This window comes from Natator depressus, chromosome 8, assembly GCF_965152275.1.
Source record: "Natator depressus isolate rNatDep1 chromosome 8, rNatDep2.hap1, whole genome shotgun sequence".
In the NCBI taxonomy this organism is placed as follows: Eukaryota; Metazoa; Chordata; order Testudines; family Cheloniidae; genus Natator; species Natator depressus.
This window is the reverse complement of record NC_134241.1, coordinates 3,306,680-3,324,430: the sequence shown is the minus strand read 5'-3', so window position 1 is coordinate 3,324,430 and position 17,751 is coordinate 3,306,680. Positions and strand designations below refer to the sequence as shown.

The following is a 17,751-nucleotide window of genomic DNA, read 5'->3' as shown; positions in this document are numbered from 1 at the left end:
TTTCTGGATTTAAAATCTATGACTCTATAAATTGCCAGACTGGATCAGACCCCCGGTCCATCTAGTCCAGTATTCCATCCCCGACCGTGGTCAGCAGCAAATGCTTCAGAAGAAGGGGTGAGAACACCACAGTTGGCAGATGTGGGGTAATTTGTCCCCCGAAGGTCTCATCCTAACACCGAGTAGTTAGAATTTGCCTTATAGCTTGAGAAATAACAAGACTACAATAAAGCTGGGATACATGGCTATATACAATGGTATTAAATGGTCTGCTTCTTTCTTTGTCCTACCCACGTCCCCAGTCCTGCAGCTACTTATGGATGTAAGAAGCAGAGGTGGGTACAGAGCTGGGTTTGGGAACCTTGAAAAGGAGATGCTGAAGGCAGTGGAGAATGAGGTTTGGAAAGAGACTGGTGGGAGCAGGCTGGAGAAAAGCACTACCACTGAGAAAGATTCAAGCTTCCTAGATTCCAAGGCCAGAAGGGACCATTGTGATAATCTAGTCTGACCTCCTGTATAGCACAAGTCACAGAACTGCCCCACAATAATTGCTAGAGCAGATCTTTCAGAAAAATATCCACTCTTGATTTTAAAATGGTCAGTGATGGAGAATCCACCTTGATCCTTGGTAAATTGTTCCAATGGTTAATTACTCTCGCTACTAAAAATGTATGCCTTATTTCCAGTCTGAATTTGTCCAGCTCCAGCTTCCAGCCATTGGATCATGTTATTCCTTTCTCTGCTAGATGTAAGAGTCAATTATTAAATATTTGTTCCCTATGTAATCAAGTCATTCCTTAACATTCGCCTTTTGTTAAACTAAATAGATTGAGCTCCTTGAGTCTGTCAGTCTAAGGCAGGTTTTCTAATCCTTTCATCATTCTCGTGGCTCTTCTCTGAACCCTCTCTGATTTATCAACATCCCTCTTGAACTGTGGACATCAGAACTGGACACAGGATTCCAGCAGCCAAATATAGAGGTAAAATAACCTCTCTACTGCTACCTGAGATTCCCCTGTTTAAGCATCCCAGGATCACATTAGCTCTTTTGGCCACAGAGTCACACTGGGAGCTCATGTTCCACCACCATCCCCAAATCTTTTTCAGAGTCCCTGCTTCCCAGCAGAGAGTCCCCCATCCTGCATATACGGCCTACCCCTCCTCGATCAGCAGGTGCAGTACCCGTTAGCACTGTCAGGGGCAAAGAGGAAGCTGTTTCTGACTGCAGCGTATCAGGGTGGGAAGAGGGTTTCGACTGTTGCTGTGCTTTGCAACAGTAATTTTAGCAGAAGAGGATGGAGGATGAAAGAGAAAGTAGAGTGAGTCAGTAGGATGGGGTAGTTTTGTTCTCAGCAGATGGCTTGCTCTACATGGCTTCAGTTTGAAAGCATCGGGCCTGATTCTCCACTGCCTTGCACTTTGTGTCGTCATTCATGCCGGTGCAAAGTGGGATGCAAAATGCTACCAGATAGAACGGTAGCGCTCTACCTCTTTTCTGCATTGTGTTTGCACAGGCAGAAATGAAGACACAAGGTACAGGGCAGTGGAGCATCAGGACCATTATTTCAGTGACACCATGATGTCTGAATACTGTACACACACCACACAGACCCCTCAGCTGTATTCCTCTGCGTGTGAGGTGCTTGTATCATGTCCTGGACACACATTTTCTTTTGTCCTTCCCAGATCTGAGATGTAAGTCCTCATACTTCACTCTTAGTGCTGAAATCTGAAGGGAAACCTCAGTTCTGAAAGGGGAACTGTAGAGGAAAGATTGAAAATTGAGATTTCATCTCTGGATTCCCCACTAGCCAAGCTGTGGGGGGGTATTCGGCACAAAATTCAGCTCCCAATGAGACTTTTAAAAAGTATTGCTTCCCTTTGTACAATCACCTTCGTAGTGTATGGATGGCTGATGCAGGGGTTGCAATGAGTCTTCTGATATTTGCGTTTTCACATTCAGAGGGGTCTTCAGTGAACCAGAAAACACCAAAAGGGAGAAGATACTACCTCACCAAGGCTCTCCAAGAATCATAGAATCATAAGAGGGAGAAAGCATTTTTAAAAGGTTGCAACTTATTTCTTTGCTGCATTCCACCCAAGCTCATAACTTGATTTTCACTTTGGCTTCCTTTGAGGTTCATTTGAAACTTCAACATTTCAAGCTCTATTCAGTGTGCGTGTCCCTCAGTTTGGCGGTTCTCATTTTACAGAGCTGTTCTAAAATTACCTCTTTGCTTTTTGGAGTACATGCTTCCACCTGACTCATTTACAATGTGTGCTTTCCGGTGTGTTGCTGTATCAAACTGTTTTGCACAGAAGAATTAAAATGGCAAAGGATTTCAGTAAGCATGGGATTGTCTTCTCCTTCATTCCTACTACGTGCACTGAATCTTAAAAGAGAGGCAGAAAATATGGTAGTTTAAATTTGATGTATGCATCTCTTCCCTTAGCATGTGTGTTAACCCCATGACTGTCAGTGAGAGCTCTGTGTATGTACTGAGAGGAGAATTAAACATTTCATGCAGACTATTTGGAACCCCCCCCCCCCGATGTCTTGCAAGTTTGAGGTTGACCAGTGCCAACTCAGCTAGATGGGTTTTGTTTGACAGGCTCAGACATTGTAGAACCTGGAAGCTAGCTGAATAAATAAAAATATAGGCCCTGATTCTCAATGAGTTCCTCACTGTGCTGAGCACAGGAAGAGAGGGGGCTGTGCAAAGGTGACTCTTGTTATGTTGATGGTTTGCAATGAGAAATTAGAGTGTTTTATGTTTTGATCTTTTCTGGGCAGCTGCCACGTAACATGACTTTGTTTCTTAAAATCCAGAACCTTAAACACACAAGAACTAAAAACAGAGAGAGAGAGAAAGAAGGTTGCTCCCTCAAGTAGAGTGGCACAACTCACCCCACCTTCCTTTAAGGCTGGCTCTTTGCAGACTGACTGCTGTGGACAAAGATTGCATGCTTCCTACACAATTTGTAGCCTGCAAGTAGGACCAGGAATCCTCTCAGGATTTAAAGTGACAGTTTGTAATTTTTACAGTTTGCAATACACCCCAAATTTAAGCCACCTTTAAGCTTCCCATATTCTGCAGTTCTATGGGCAGAAACACAATGGGGCCTTGTGGATCCCAAAGGATAAGCAATAAAAACACAGCAGAGGCTTAAATATTTGTAGGAAAGCCAGCTCTCACAGCCTCATCATCTGCCTACATCAGTTTTTGGTGCAATCAACAAAAAAAGATGAAACATGCCGTCTCATCCAAAAGCCCATTGAATTAAATGGCAAGTCTTCTGCTGACTTCAGTGGGCTTTGGATCAGGGCCTCAGTGTGTGGCAGTACAATAGCTAAATTGCAGTAATTAGCCACTAGATAGCTTCAGATCAGGCTCTGGGTTGTCAGTCCAGGCTCTCAGATCTGCTTATGCTTGTTGTACTTGGAGGGCACTAACCAGAGAAGAGATACAGGTGCACAGGATTCAGGGAAACCTTCAGAGACAATCTAACCATGGGGCTCCCATGGGCTTTAAGAGGAGTTAGAGCCCCATGCACCACTTGGCAGATAATGAATGCTTTCCTATTTTGCACTGCATTTTTTCAAAGATAGAAGGGTGATAGAAACCCTTTTTATCCACTTTGAACATTCAAAGGGATGAATCGGGTTTGTGGGGATTGGACCCCGTGGTTCCAAGGTCTGATGGTATTTTAAAACCTGAGGCATAGCGCCCTAAGGGCTTGTCTACATTAGGGATTTTTGCACCATTGTCACTATGCTGGTGCACACTTTCAGTGTAGATACGTTGCACTGATGTAAAATGGGGCTTACACCAGTTTCATACCAGAGTAAACAAGAGCAAGGCCCAGTTCACACCAGTGCAGTGCATTTACACTCAGGATTTTGCCCCGATGCAAAAATCTCTAATGGAGATAAGTTCTAAGCTATCGTCTCTGGCAATATCTTTTCATTTAAATACTGGAAACATTTTGATACCTATTAGCTTGCTGTTTGGACAGGGCACCTGAGATGGTGCTTGAAATGCAAGCCAGACAAGGAATGGGTTTGTTCTGCTGGGTCATTTCCCTTCACTCCCTTTCTATGAATTTTTAGCTAATGTTCCCTAACATCGTCTGAAAATCCAGAGCCATGACCACTCACGTCACGCTGGAAGATGCCTTGTCCAATGTGGATCTGCTGGAAGAGCTACCGCTGCCAGACCAGCAGCCATGCATCGAGCCCCCTCCCTCTTCCATCATGTACCAGGTACGTATCAGCTCCCAGATTTTGGCTTGCTGAGGCGAGGTTTAGAATGGTAACTCCTAATAGGTGTGCATGGTGGTTTGCAGACCAGTATGAGTAAGGGATGGGAGAAAATACAGGACAGAGCAAATGTATGGGAGAAATGAGCAAAGTATGGGAGAAAATGCAAGACAGAGGAGAGTTATTGCAACAGTAAAAGGTCACAAGATTTGCTTTGCTGTGTACAGGTCCTGTTGGTTCCTCTTTCTATGTAGTGCATATATCTTATAATATATACACCAGGTAATATATAGTATGTGGATATTTACTCTCCCCCCCCCCACTCCTGCCTTCTCAATTGGCTTGCTCCCCATGTCAATGTGTAACTGTGTGGGCAGTGATTGATTTGTCATGCATGTAGGATTGCAAAATTTGTTTCACTCGGTCAGATAGGGCACTCATGCTGTAGCGTTAGCATCTAGTACAAGTTATCAGCTCCACGGGCACTTGTGGGTCAAGTTCCAGCCCTCCCGAGGCAACCCGGCCATCCTTTTTAATTTGTCTACTTGTCAAGTATTTTTACTCCTTCCTGGCCAGCTTCCTGTGAGCACGCTGGAGGGCAGAGCGCAGTCGTCCAGGACAGCCCCATTGCAGGGAGCCCACCCGGGCATGCATAGGGTTGAATCTAAAATACCTGGGCTAACCTGAGTCTGGATAAACTGGTCAAGCCTGTTTCCCTATCATGATTAACCCCCAGGGTTGGCTGCTAGCCTTCACCACTGCCCTCCACCCCGCCACTCCTGTCCTCAGGCTGGCTCTCCCCAGCTACATTATCCCAGAAATGCATGTGCTGTGTAGATATCTAGTCTCCCGACAGTTACACTACAGATCCCCTTGTAACACTAGGAGGAGAGCGGCCTCATGGTCCTATTTCTCTACTCTTAATCCAGGCACTGGGAGGAATGAATTACTGAAGTGAATACAATTTCGCCAAAGCCAGTTTTGTTGACGGTGTTGGAGGGGAGCAGCATCATACATTTGTATCTTAGATTAGTTCACATCCAAGTCTGCCTGGAATCAGGGGACTGAGAGTCAGGACTCCTGGGTTCTTGATCTTCCCCTGACTCTCTATAGGGTCCCTGTACTTTTCTGTGCCTTGTTTTCCTCTCTCTAAGATGGTTCTATAAAACCTGCCCTACAGTGGCATGGGGAAGCTCAGCTATTTCTTATTTGTGACGTGCTTTGAGGTCCTCGGTGGAGCAAATTATTCACGCTGTCAGTAGGGTCAGCCTGTAAGTAAGGAGCTCTCCCAGCAGGTGTTCGTGGCTGCAGTAGCTGCCACTTCATATTACTAGGAACTTGTTACGCACCTCACCGTCCCAGAGCATCTCCTCGCAGCAAGACCTGGCATCGCAGCACTTCCACCTCAGTTTCCCCACAATGATCTTCAGCCTGCGCCCACCATCGCCTCCAGCCCACTTCTGGGGTAGCACAGTCCCTGAGTGGAAGCTCTCTTGTTACAGGCATCCTCCCAGTGGCAAAGGCCTGTCTGACTGACTAGCCTCCATCATCTAGGTCAGGTCTACCCTCCTACCAAGGGCTCTTAGCAGGTCACTGCCCTCAGCCAGGTCCTGCCGGAGCAGTTTGTCCACCCTCCGCCCCCAGTCAGCGCTCAGCTGCTGGGCTTTCCTCCACCCTCACGCTCCCTGCTCTCCTCCGCAGACAGCCCTACACTGCTGGGGTCTCCTGGGTTTTTTTTAAGTCCCACGCCCAGCATAGGTGTAGTGGGGTGGGGCTGACTGAATAGGGCAGACTGGCCCCAAGCCTCTTGTCTCTTAAAGGGGCAGGCTGCCCTCTGACAGCTCTAGATGGTTTTTCTCCCTTTGGCCCCAATCTATGGCCATTCACGTTGGTGGGAGCAGGCTGGAGCCCGGTGTCAGTTAGTCTGAGCAGCGGCAAGGGCCTTAAAGCCAGAAGTCAGTGCCCTTCATTTCTTTTTCTCTCAGCGCATCTACATACAAGAGCAACCACTAGGACTTGGCTGTTAGTTTTCAGATCTGGTGCCTCATACACATTCTCACCTTCGGGGCTGCCTGACTTGGAAATGTGAATATTATCCTGCCCTTTATCACCGTTTATTCTTGGTAACCCCTGCTAAGAAAGTGTGGCTCTCTGTCCCGCTCCAGAGGCTGGAGCATGAAGGTTAATGAGCCTGCCTCTGCCTCTGACTGAACGGACCTGACCATGAGCGAGAGACTTGTTCTTTTAGACCCAAGGGTGCTGGGATCAGTCCATGCAGATGACCTGACTGGGGGAGTCATTACATGTTTTTTTGGGATCTTCCTTCTTAATGAATTATTTAAGCCCCTTTGGCCATCTGGAGCAGCTGGACCATAACAAATATCCAACAGTGCTTTAACCCTTGACCATTTGTTGTGTCTTCAGGCTAATTTCGACACAAACTTTGAAGACAGAAATGCCTTTGTGACCGGCATTGCCAGGTACATCGAACAGGCTACAGTGCACTCGAGCATGGTGAGTCTCCAAGCCCACCCAGGACCCTTGCATTCCTAGCCCCTACCAGGGTCTGCGCCACCATGTCTTCATGGCTGTTTTTAGCTTAATTGACGCTTATCTGGATATGCCTGCCCACGCTGCAGTCGCCCCTCCGATTGCAGGGTAGACATACCCTCGGTCCCTGTGGTGCTGATCCATAGTTCTTTCTAGTGGGCGTTCCACAGCCATACATTTCTGTATGTTGCAGAATGAAATGCTGGAAGAAGGACATGAATACGCAGTGATGCTTTACACTTGGAGGAGCTGCTCTCGGGCCATACCCCAGGTAAGAAGTAGCATTGGATTCCTTCCCAGAAGGGACATGCTAGAATAGCCAGCTGGCTGTCATTTGCAAATGCCTTGATCTGTGCTGGGGAAATCAACCAGAAGGAGAGAAGACCCTTATTGGGGTGTGGTGAGAAGCTGGTATGAGACTACACTGACCCGGCCAGCCCAAGCATCCCACTGCTGGAGAGGAGAGGGGCGTGGGCTGCAGTACCAACAGCACTAGACAGCTGCTTTGGTAGCTGCAGAGCTCTGGGGTACGTGCTTTGAGGACCTGTGCTGTGCCCAGGGCAGGACCCATCTCTGTCTGTTATGAGGAGTGCGGGTAGCACCTGCTGTAATTAAAGCTGTGTTGTAGCTTCCATTCTAACCCCTCTTCTTCGGATGCTCCTCGCTTTCTCACTTTCCTTTGGAGCTGGAAGTAGTTTCAGCTCAAAGTTTATTTGCTTTTGAGAAGTTAGGCCCAGATCCTCAAAGGTGCCTAACTCCCATTGAGTTAGGTGCCTAAATACCTTTAGGATCTGGGCTTTAGAGTGAAATCAGCGGAGCAGAATTTGGAAGACACTTTCCCCCGATTCTATTCCACAGGTTACGTTGGGATGATTTCAAACTTGGCTTGTTTGGGGGCTTCCACTGAGATTTAAACATCACGTGAAGTTTGAAAAAAAAAACCCCGCGTAACGCACACACGTCACAGCTGTATGTGTAGCTCTGTGTGATACAGATATTGTGCACGTAGACAAAGAAGGCCTCCTGGTTCAGAGTTCAGCCTTGCCAGAGGCTGGATGAACACACATTTTTTTGGCTGCTGATACATTTAAGTGTTGATCCAGCCATAATTTTTGACACCTTGTCCAGCCAAAGCTGGACATTTTTCTAGCCCCTCTAGCTACAACAAAACCCTAAATTTTGAAGGGCCCAATCCTGAAAACACTCACACACAAGTTTGCTCATCTGTGGTCCTCTTGAGTGATTGCTTGCAGGATTAGGCTCAAGGCCTGTAGGCTGTAGTGTGAGTCTGTGTTACGTCACTGTGGTAGATGCTCTTAGCAGGGCAGATACAACATGCTTTTATTATCCACAGTGACACCAGGGTTTCTCAGTAGTGCAATACAGCCAAAGACATATGTCCACATGGCTGACAAGGCTGATGGTTATGCCTTTGTGGCAACCCAGCAAAGGTCAAAATGCAGTTCCCCTGGGGCTGTCCTTTGTTGGTGGTTTCATGAGTCGCAGCCTCCTGGGGCTTTGTGCTCCTGACTGAGTATTTGCTTATTCCCAATGATTTTCTGTTCCTGTGCTATAATTGCCTCTTTCGATCACTGAAACATGCTGCAGGCAGAGTTTGAATGGATGGCGAGAGAAAGAGAGAGAGAGATTGCCAGGGCATGGGGAGAGGAGATTGAATGCCATCGAAGATTTGTTTTTTTGGTGGATTAAAATCTTTACCCTCCTGGTGCTGTTACTCTGCCTATCTGAGTCGCTTGCTGCACTGACTCTGCTCTGCCTCAATGCATCTCTTATATGACTTCATGAGAGCAAAGGTGCTTTTATGGCCAGATGTTTTATAGCAGATTCAGCCCCAAACACAAGATAGAGCAGCTGCACTGCTGCTCCAGATTGTGCCAGTTTGTATCGGCTCACTAGGGGCTGTTACCTCTGTGAGAACTGCTGGAGCAGAGTGCACTCTGGCCATGCCCTCGATGTGCCTCTTAGGCTAGGGAGGCTGTGCATGGGTGGCATGGAACTGGCCATTTGGGGATTTGCTTATACAGGGACGCTGTTAAGGCAGCTTCCCAGTGGTGCAAACTCATTGGAATAGGGGTTGAGGATCTTCCCTTACACCATTGTGCCCACATAAAGGAGGGTGGAGGTAGAGTTGAGAGAGGCCTCAGAGCTGAATTTCAAATGAATTCAGAGAAGCATGAAATTTGGCAATGTCAGATTTGGATAAGCATTTATAACTCTTATCAGGCTGTCCATTAAAGAGACAGAGTTTGGAATTAAAGCAGGTGAAATTCGGATAAGCCTCTCCCTGTATCCAGCTTTCCATGACCTGGATGTAGGTGACCTATCAAGATATTTTTAATTTGAAAATAAATTAATAATAATAATAATAATAAAGCCCCCACAACATTTTGTAGTATAGTCACAACTCATCCAAAAAAGCCATGACTTGCTGTTGACTGTAACAGGTCTGTTCCAGAGCTGCAAGAACATTAAAACCTCGAATGCACTTTGAGTTTTGTGACTTTGCAATGTGAGGTATCAGTGCAACTTTACAGCGCGATGACCTTTCATCTTCATGTGTTGACATCAAGCCAGGACTTGTCCTGTTTGACGGCCAGGCAAAAAATATATCAGAAGACTTTGCTTCCCAGAGCAATGCTGCAGGCCACCATCCTCATTTATAATATCTGAAAGGAATCCCAGGTCTGAGAATTGCTACCTTAACAACAAACTTGGGTTTCAACTCGACTGTCCTCCTTAACCCAGGCCAGGCTTCACCTTGTCATTTTGACCTTGAAACCATCAGAGGATGGGAGCCGGTGCAAACCAGAGATGTTGTTAGGAATGCTAATGATGACCATTTGTTACTGTTGTTCAGGTGAAATGTAACGAACAGCCAAACCGGGTGGAAATTTATGAGAAGACCGTGGAAGTTCTGGAGCCGGAGGTCACCAAGCTGATGAAGTTCATGTATTTCCAGGTAAGTGGTGAAGGAGGGAGGCAGGAGCTCTATTCCCAGTTCAGTATTTGTGGCTCTCTGATCTCATTTCCCTGCCAGTCCAGGACACCTTCCCAACTTCTCTTGGTAGAGCTGAGACACCCTTTAGCTTTGCAGCTGCCAGTAGGCATGTGGGATACCTCACAGCAAAATCTCTAAGGCACACAACTCCTGCCTAGCCTCAGATTTAATTATAAACTCAAAATTCAGGCCCAGGTCATAGACCTTTGGGCAAAGCTGGGCCCAGAAGCTTATGAAGGTCCAGGTGGCTTCAGCCCTGCTGTAGATATTTGATCTGCAATGTACTTCTATAAGGCCGCCACCCCACTAATACTTAGAGACAACAACTAATGCTTTTAGTGCTCTGTGAAAGGAAATGAAGGGTTAGGAGAGAACAGTCACGCTCCAGAGCCTGAACGGTGCGTGTTGAGGAAGACACAAAGGCACTTACACCACCATGTTTTTGTTGGCATTTCTGCAGCAGGGGGAAATATTTGAGTTCAGTATTACATGTGATAGAAGATAACAAGCATGAGGTTGCCAGACCACCTGCCCCTTTTATTTTTGCTCAGATTAATACTTTTTGTCAGCCACTTTCACAGCTCCCCAGATTCAATTTGCTTTGAGGTGACACTGTTTTTGGAGAGATTTCCCCTTCTGTCTGATTGCAAAGCCAGGCACAGTCCAGGCCACCCATTTGTAAGAGGATGTGACCCCAGATAATGAAAGTCTTCTGAGGCTGGAAACCTTTCCTTTACACTTGCCACTGGAACTGTCCAATGTAAATAAGGGCACAGAGACTTAAATTTAGCAGCGCTCAGACTTGAGACATCCCAAAGCACTTAACAAAATCACGTGCTAGGTTCTGGCAGAGCATGTAGACTGATCGCTGGGCTGTGCTCCAGGAGTTCACACAGAACCTTGGTCACCTACACCCACTTCTAATGCTGGCTGGGGCCAGGTTTCTCCCTTGCTCTTTTTCAGTGCCATGAGATCTTTAACGTCCACCTGAAGAGCTGTGCAGAAGGGCTCTTGGCTTAACACCTTATTTTACCTTGCAGAACTCACCACACTATGTGACATTGTCAGCCCAAGGCCTCATACGGGGTTTGAACCCACATTCCTCTGGCCAGCAGTGAGAGTACTTTCAAATGAGCTGGGATATTTGTAACAAAGCCTCTTCATCTGTCGTCAGTGGGGTTTGAACATGGAACCTTCAGCACTGTAACAGGGTACATGCCCTGCTGGGGCACATCCTGGTGGCAGGGTCTGGGGATTAGCTCTTGCCTCATCTGGCACCCCTTTCTGTCAGTTCCTCGCCCCGTGGCCTCTTTCTCTCTCTCTGGAACTTGGGGTGCTCCCTCTTTGTGACTCAGCGCTCCGGGTTGGTCACTATTTAGTCCTTCAGGGGTGTCAAAGTCCCACTGGACAACTTGTCCATATGCCATGGGATATGGCAGTCTTCCGGTTCAAGTCCAGGTCCAGGGGAACTCGGGTCCATCCACTGTTCTGAGTTCAAATCCAGGGACCCTGTCCCCAGTAACAACAGTCTACTCAGTCTCAGACCCAGTTGCTGTTTCGCTGGGCTCCTTCCTACCTCACTTCTCTAGCTCCCGGCCCATCTCTGGGTTTAGCAGCCCGAGCTTTCTCCACTCCCAGTGGCTACTCCTCCCCCGGCTTCTTGCTAGCCTCTGTAGTGCAGGGTAGGAGCCCAGGGTTCGCTTTTCCCCTAGATCTCCTCCTCGTCCTTAGCCAACTCCCTTTCTCTCTAGGGAATGACTGCAAAGCTCCTCCCTGCAGCCCCCTCCTGCTCTCATCCTCCTGGCTTTATACACGCTCAGCCTGCCCCTGCCCAGCTGCGCTTCATCACCATTTAGACTTTATCCGTTCCCGATTCTCCTCCAGGTGCAGCCCATAAGGTTAATTGGCCCCTGTTAACCTGCTCAGGCCTTGGGTGGGGTGGACATCCCATCCCAGCACTAAACGTGCAGGCCTATTCCACCTGAGCTGGTGGAGGAATGCTATTAGCTAGTGGCAGTAACGGGCTGTTTTCCATTTGGTGGGCCGGTCGTTAGATGGGGACATGTCGCACACTGGTGCCCACTGAGCCACTGGATTACAGAGTTCTACTAAGCACGAACAGGACACCCACTAAGTACGTTCCCCTTCCATTGTCTTCCAGCGCAAGGCTATCGAGCGGTTCTGCAATGAGGTGAAGCGCTTGTGCCATGCTGAGAGAAGGAAGGATTTTGTCTCCGAGGCCTATCTCCTGACGCTGGGGAAGTTCATTAACATGTTTGCCGTGCTGGATGAGCTGAAGAACATGAAGTGCAGCGTCAAAAATGACCACTCTGCCTACAAAAGGTGGGAGGGGAGTCACCTGACTTGCACATTTCTGTAGCGTGCGGGGAGGAGGCGTAGGATGGCCAGGGCTGTGTCTCATTTGCTCCTGACTCAGGGCAGGAGGAGGAAAGATGACCCAGTGGTTAGTAGGATGCTAGCCAGAGCATGGGGTTTGAGTTCCTCCTCCATCAGACTTCCTGTATGACCCTGGGCAAGTCACTTAGTCTCTCTGTGCATCAGTTCCCCATCTGTGAAACAGGGACAGTAGCTCGCAGGGATGTTATGAGGATAGATTAAAGATTGTGAGGTGCTCAGATACTACTGTAATGGGCGTCAGATAACTAGCTTAACTAGAGAGAGCTAATGAGATTATTTTGCAGGTGATTAACAGTTTCTGCTAAAATGCTGTGCAGTGCTGGATGGCTACTAAACGAAACAAAAATGCAAAGCATAAGCCTCGGAGTTGCGTGAATGTCGTTAGAGTTTTAGTGGCATAAGTTTCCATAAAGGGTTTTGCTCTTTGGGGGATTTTCCCCTTAAAACTACAGAATATATTCCACGCAAACCAGTCATCAGTCAAGCAAAATAGAGGAGACCAGACTGCAGGAGACAACAGACCTGCAAGGCAGCCATGGCAGGTTAAAGAGCTTGGATTTAAACAAAGCATTCTTTGCTTGTGTTACTAATGACACGTAGGGATATTAAAGGTATAACATTTTAAAAAGCTAACCTCAGTTTCCCTATCTGTAAAATGGGGATAATGTTACTGACTTCCTTTGTAAAGCGCTTTGAGAGCAATGGATAAAAAGCTCTAAAGAGCTAGCTATTATTATTATTTTCACCATTTATGTTGTCTGCTCATTAATAGCACTTTGCTCACCTTGGACAGTAAAACTAATCTGGGCTGTTCATGGTCACCTTCACATGCTGGTTCTCAGGCACTAGCAAAGCGTTACAGTGTCTGCACTGCAAAGATCACAGCGTGATAACTGCATCTCCTGATGGAGTTGGTGTAGAGAAGACAAAACACTAAGCTGTGAGTCAGGAGGTCTGAGGTCTAGTTCTGGCTCCCCTCTTGACTTGGATTACAGTGTAAATGGGTAAATATCCACTTAACCTCTCTGTGTCACAATCTCCTTGTCTGTAAACCAGGGAGAATGGACCGTACTCAGAACTGTGAAGTGTTTTATAGATAAGAGGGACACTGTAAAGGCTAAGTATTATTCTGATAAAAAAGGCTGTTTTCATTTAAAATTAAAAGAAAATCATGAAAATGTTTCTATTATTATTAAATAGTATAAAACTTGGGTTTTTTTACCCAACCTACGTGTTGGGGTAAAATGATCTGACTGCTGTGTTAACATGGCATCAACATTTTGACCCCACCAAGAGTTAACATGATACAAAGAGCACTGTACAACACAGGATCTTCTCCTTTCAGAGCTGCCCAGTTTTTGAGGAAGATGGCTGACCCTCAGTCTATTCAGGAATCCCAGAACCTCTCCATGTTCCTGGCGAACCACAACCGGATCACACAGGCAGGTCGCTTTCCTTCACTCTTTCTCCCACCACTTGCTCAGCAAAGTTGCCAGTTAGTGCAGGAAGGGGAGACATGATTGCATTGGCAGAGCTAAGAGCGCTGCAGGTTTGGCTCTTGAGATGACTACGTTGTTCATTATGCCCTCGATCTAAAGCCCAGTGAAGCCAATTGGAGTCTTTCCGTTGACTTCTGTGGGCTTTGGATCAGGCCTTACATCCAGCTAACAGAACATCTGGGATGACTGTAGAGTTCTCAGGGTATCAGCTACCAGCGATAAAGAGAAGGTGTGGGGATCAAAAAGACACAAGATGAGTGGGATGAGGTTGTCTCTTTGGTAGAAGATTTACCCTTCAATCTCTCATATTGAGGTTCCTGTTTTCACCTACTGGGTGCATCCATGCCTTGAGTTTTCGCCGGATGAGACATGCACAATGTAAAATACAGATGGAGCCAGGAAGGTCCACACTCCACACTTCCACTCCATCTCGGGGATTGCAGATCAGAAAAGGGCTTCAAAACGCTCCTTCCTGATCCCATGGTTTGTGCTGTTGAGGTAGAACATGACACAAAGACAAGAGAAGACATTAGCAGAGTGGAAAGTCTCCTCTTGAGCCAGATCATTTCTCTTCTGCCTGTCACGTCACAGTGTTATGTTTGGCTGTTACCCCTGGTTCTCTGGTGACCACACTGGAAGACTCAATCTAAGGAGGGAGTGTTGTTCCTGAAGGCCTGAGAGCTGGAGAAAAGGGGTTTGTTTCTCATGCCTGGTGCCGTAGTGGAGCTAACATTTCCTATACAGCCTCAGGTGAGGCTAGCAGGTGACATTCTCCTCTTGCTCCTGGTTCTGAAACTGTGTCCTTCGTCACAGGGTCAGGATGACTAAGAACCACTGACCGTTTAATGAAACACAGATGGCCCGGTCAGTCTGCAAACTGCAGGGTGAAAATCTTGCTCCTCGAGCCTCCAAATGTTTCCTCCACCTTCCTCTCCCTGGCCCTTCCACTGTGGGATTAATGTGGGTTGTGTTGGTGTTTCAGTGTCTGCATCAGCAGCTGGAAGTTATCCCTGGCTATGAGGAGCTGCTGGCGGATATTGTCAACATCTGTGTGGACTACTATGAAAACAAGATGTACCTGACGCCCAGCGAGAAGCACATGCTCTTAAAGGTAAATCCCGCTTGTGCGCGCTCTCACATTCTTTGGCTTTTGTTCCATTTCTTAGCAGTGAAATCCCTTCATGCTCCCACCTCTGTTTTTTCTCTCCCTTTTTCCTTCCTTTGTTCCCTTCCTCCCTTGTGGTATCAGATTTGTGGAGAGGGGAGTCTCTCCACGCACACAGAGCCAGATTCTTCTGGAGACAAGGGCTAGAATGACAAGGATGCAGCCTCTCCAAGGAATATCAATGCTCCTGCAAAGCCACCTTGCTCCCTGTCCTGCCCACTCTCCATCTTCCCTCCCTTAATCTTTTCCTCCTTCCTTCCATTGGGAATTCATAATCTCCACTGCTTGCCCCACTTCCTACCTTTACTTCTCCCCCTCCAGGCCCCATGACGTTCCGTCTAGCTGAGCAGAGCCGGGCACAGCTCTAAGCATGGGTCACGCAGGCATGTTCTGAAGCATTGCCCCTGCCCGGGGGCTGAGTGTGCTGCTTCCATGGCATTCCCAGCTGCCAGAGCAGTGACTCGTCCCTGTACGGCGCTTTCAGTGGATCACTGGGCTGGCTTTTCTCAGTCTGTTCTCTCTCCTCTCCTCTATTCTTCCTGTCCTTTCTGCTTTCCTTCCACAGACCTTTTTTTCCCTTCTTCCTTTCTCTCTTTCCTCTGTTCCCTGTCGCTCCTCGCCACCAGCTTTCTCCTTCTGGACCCTTTACCAGGTCGGCAACCCAACCCAGCGTGCCCAGAGGATACGATGGCTGTACCATGCATTCAGCCAGCAGGTGGAGCCTCTCACTGATGAACGGGAAAGCTCTGTGCACAGCAGTCAAGTGGTGCTTCTGTTGTCACACTCAGGTGTTTAGGAGCCGCTCTTTGCTTGCATGGGCCAAAATCAGCCTCATGTGGCAAACCAGTCCCCAGATCTGAATCCCCCCCCGACTTAGCAGCCCCTGAATGTTGCTGCTCAGGCCCCTAGCTAGCAGTGATGGAACCGATCGTTGGATTCTTTGGGCTCCTTCCAGCATTTGTGCCGTGACCCCAAAGAGGCCGTAAAGTGAACGTGTCAGGATCTCGGGCGAAGGTAGGCAGGACTAGTGGCAGGAGCTTGATAGGCAGGAACAACCGCCGGGCCTCAGAGTCAGTATCACGGTCAATAGTCAGGCCAAGGTCAAGCCAAAGACTGGTACTGGATCAGGCCGAGGGTCAATACCAGGTGTCAGGATCCATGTGAGTGTTCCTTGGTTCAAGCAGGAGTCATGGTCCTAGTCAGAGCTGAGGTCAATAGTCAGAGTTCACGAACAGAGAATGCAGGGTGGTCATGGCAGCTAGCTAACGATTCACATTGTTACCTGCTGAACACTCCCTGGCCTGCCCCTTGCGTTTATATAAGTACAAAGTAATGCACATTGGAAAACATCATACCAACTATGCATACAGAATGATGGCGTCTAAATTTAGCTGTTACCACTCAAGAAAGAGATCTTGGAGTCATTGTGGAGAGTTCTCTAAAAACATCCACTCAGTGTGTAGTGGCAGTCAAAAAAGTGGACAGAATGTTAGGAACCATTAGCAAAGGGATAGATAATATTATAGAAAATATCATAATGCCACTATATAAATCCATGATATACCCACACCTTGAATAATGTGTGCAGTTCTGGTCTCCCCATCTCAAAAAGTGTAAATTAGAATTGGAAAAGGTACAGAGAAGGGGTATGGAACAGCTTCCATATGAGGGAAGATTTAAAAGACTGGTACTATTCATCTTAGAAAGGAGATGACTAAGGGGGATATGTTAGAGAAGTCTATAAAATCATGAACGGCATGGAGAAAATTAATAGGGAAGTGTTTTTACCCCTTCACATACCAAAAGAACTGGGGGGCACTCTATGAAATTGGTAGGCATTCAATTTAAAAGAAACAAAAGAAAGTAAGTACTTCTTCACACAATGCACGGTCGACCTGTGGAACTCATTGGCATGGAATGTTGGGAAGGTCAAAAGTATAAATGGATTAAAAAAAGAACTAGATAAGGTCATGGAGGATTGGTCCATCAATGGCTATTAACCAAGATAGTGAGGGACACAACACATGCTCTGCGTGTCCCTAAACCTCCAACTGCCACAAGCTAGGACTGGATGACAGGAGATGGATCACTCTAAATTGCCCTGTTCAGTTCATTCCCTCTGAAGCATTTGGCACTGGCCACTGTCAGAAGACAGGATATTGGGCTAGATGGACCTTTGGTCTGACCCAGTATGGCCATTCTTATGAGATTGTCCTCAGCATTTGTGAGTTTAATCTGGAGCAGAATGTTGAACTTTCCACAAGTGAACATGGCTTTTCATTACGGACAGGTTGAAATTTCACCAGGGGAAAAATTATGAATTTTTTCAAATTTGCTCTGGGATGAAATTTTTCCGTTTCCATTTTAACATTTTATGGTGGCAGAAACCACCTTTTGTTCTTGAAAAAAACAAATAAAGCAAAAGATCAAGGCCAACGTGCTATGTATCCACAAATATTTGATTTTCCCCACCCTACCCATCGCTAATTTCACATGGCTAGAGCTGAGATACAGGACCCTGAGACAATGCATTCTCATGCCCTATAAAAAAGGAATTCCCTTCTGACCTATGCTGTCTATTTATTGTTTCATCACAATGACTCTAGCCTCTCCTGTTGTCTCCATGTCCTTCCAGGTGATGGGCTTTGGTCTCTATCTGATGGATGGGAATGTCAGCAACATTTACAAACTGGACACCAAGAAGAGAATCAATCTTAGCAAAATAGACAAGTTCTTCAAGGTCAGTGGCCTGTGCAGGTCAGGTTTGAGATTGCTGTCAATTAATGATCCAGCCTGCTTGGGTGTGATTTTTAAAGCAAACAACAAACATATTTAAAGT

General features: G+C 47.0%; 1 protein-coding gene across 2 annotated transcripts in view; it reads left to right on the top strand.

The window, feature by feature from the left end:
• Positions 1-17,751, top strand: part of CYFIP2 (cytoplasmic FMR1 interacting protein 2) — a 76,019-nt gene that overhangs the window by 6,397 nt on the left and 51,871 nt on the right. For both annotated transcript variants that reach the window (XM_074960220.1, XM_074960219.1), the window contains exons 2-9: positions 4,112-4,264; positions 6,686-6,775; positions 7,005-7,082; positions 9,690-9,791; positions 11,992-12,173; positions 13,594-13,690; positions 14,730-14,858; positions 17,548-17,652. In XM_074960220.1, the coding sequence (XP_074816321.1) occupies positions 4,148-4,264; positions 6,686-6,775; positions 7,005-7,082; positions 9,690-9,791; positions 11,992-12,173; positions 13,594-13,690; positions 14,730-14,858; positions 17,548-17,652 (900 nt within the window). In that variant the 5' untranslated portion in view covers positions 4,112-4,147. The remainder of the gene's footprint in view (positions 1-4,111; positions 4,265-6,685; positions 6,776-7,004; positions 7,083-9,689; positions 9,792-11,991; positions 12,174-13,593; positions 13,691-14,729; positions 14,859-17,547; positions 17,653-17,751) is intronic.